Source organism: Kryptolebias marmoratus, linkage group LG20 (assembly GCF_001649575.2).
Source record: "Kryptolebias marmoratus isolate JLee-2015 linkage group LG20, ASM164957v2, whole genome shotgun sequence".
In the NCBI taxonomy this organism is placed as follows: domain Eukaryota; kingdom Metazoa; phylum Chordata; class Actinopteri; order Cyprinodontiformes; family Rivulidae; genus Kryptolebias; species Kryptolebias marmoratus.
In genome coordinates, this window is record NC_051449.1 from 21,585,293 (window position 1) to 21,587,284 (window position 1,992).

General features: G+C 38.6%; 1 protein-coding gene across 1 annotated transcript in view; it reads left to right on the forward strand.

Annotated features, from left to right (window-relative positions):
- asip2b (agouti signaling protein, nonagouti homolog (mouse) 2b) overlaps nt 1–1,992 on the forward strand; it is a 9,587-nt gene that overhangs the window by 2,349 nt on the left and 5,246 nt on the right. The window contains exon 2 of the mRNA XM_017437373.3: nt 1,631–1,704. Within this exon, the coding sequence (XP_017292862.1) occupies nt 1,631–1,704 (74 nt within the window). The remainder of the gene's footprint in view (nt 1–1,630; nt 1,705–1,992) is intronic.

A 1,992-nucleotide genomic window follows, 5' to 3' on the forward strand; every position in this document is an offset into this window, starting at 1 on the left:
AAACTAAGTGTACAGGAAGATAAAGCTAAACTAAACAGTACCGAATTTCTAAATGGTACCAGGGCTAACTAAAACAGCCGATGTAGTAATTACTAAGAGAAAAGAGGGAAGGAGGAGGGGGGGAGTGGGAGAGATGGGACAGATACAGAAGCAGCGGAAAGTGTGCGTATGTGTGTGTATTTGTAAGTATGGGCAGTGAGAAGACGGTGTGGTGTGTGGTGTGTGTGTGTGTGTGTGTTTGCAGATAGGTCCATGAATCACGTCACAGGCCATTGTCTTTGATAATGATGGAATAATATCAGCGAGCTCTGGACAGACACAGAGATGTAGGCAGAGGGGGACATCTTGTTTACATAGTTCAGAGGGATGTCAGTGAGCGACAAATACGACAGCAGCAGGTGTGCTGATGTTTCTGTAATAATGACACATTCAGACACCTGAACTACTTCATTATACTGACACTGACACAGTTCAGAGCCATTTGAGTTGCATTTGTGTAGTTTTCTCTTGAATAGCTCAATAACAGACGCTACATAAGAGAAATAAAAGAGCATACAATGATTAGTGAGTTCACAGAGTGCAGTGTCAAAGTAAAAACTGAAGATTTTCACCTGAAAAAATTCACAATGATCTGACAGCTATTCTCCACACATCATTACTGTGAATGTAACGTCAGCGCTGTGTTTGTTTAAGTGAATAAAATGCCACATAGTGCTGCTCAGACTGTTGTTCAGCACATTACAGCTTTCAGTGACCACAGCAGGTCCAAAAACAATCAGAACAATCATTAAACCAGAAAGAAAACTACCCAAACAACATCCTGTTATCCACTTTAATTATTAAAACCCAGACTAAATGGACATTTATACTGAAAAGATTTTTAATAAACACTTCATTAAAACTTTTAGCCAAAAACTATAGAAGAAAACAAACAAAAAAAAAGTGTGTCTTTAGAATATTCCCCAGGATCACTACTTAATTATCTTTAATCAGCCAGCAGCTGAGTGGACATTTTTACTGTTACCCGAGATGTCCGCTCTGCTGCTTGTGGGGGTCAGTTCAGTAGGTGGTCATACAGCTTGGCTCAGGACGGACTGTGTTCAGACCTTTAAAAGTAGTTTGACTCAAAACATTTTCACTGCACATTGAGGCATTTCAAAAAATATGGAATTCAGTGACAAATTTGAACAGCCTCTATGTCACACAAGGTTATTATCTTTATTTGAAGATGATTCCAATGTTTGGTTTTTAAAGCAGGCTGTCTTTTAGCTTAATAAAATGCCTGTTCACTGAGAATTGAGATTTTGTTGAGAAGAACTAGAACCTCTTTAGACTGAAATGACCACTGAGAACATCTGGTCAGGGTGCCTCGTGACCACCTACCTGTGGAGGCATTCCAGGCACATCCGACTGGAAGAAAGCCCTTATGTCAGATCCAAGGAGCTGCCTTGTTGTGTTTCAGGACAGAGCTGACTGGGCAGAAAAAAAAAACTAACTGCTGCGCAGTTATTTACACAACTTGTCAGAGAAAACAAATTTTTGCCAGGGTCACTTCAGAAACAACACTGAAACAAACAATAAATGCTTTTTCAGAATAAATCTTTATTCATCTATCATTTTCTCTTTCTAGTTTGGGGCCAAGCAAAGACCAGACGGCTGTTTGCAAGGCAAAAGATTTCTCCACCAGAGCAAGCTCATGTTTTAGTAAGTCGCAGTGTTTTGCTTTGAGCTGTCTCAGTCGTCTCATCACTGTGTTCTCCAAGTTTTCAACACCAGGTCATGCTACTGACTGCTTGAAATATGAGATATTTACAGTTTTAGCAGCAGCTTTAAGTGTAAGCTTATACAGGTGCTGGTCATAAAATTAGAATATCATGAAAAAGTAGATTGATTTCAGTAATTCCATTTAAAAAGTGAAACTTGTATATTATATTCATACATTATATACAAACTCATATATTTCAAATGTTTATTTCGTTTAATTTTGATGAT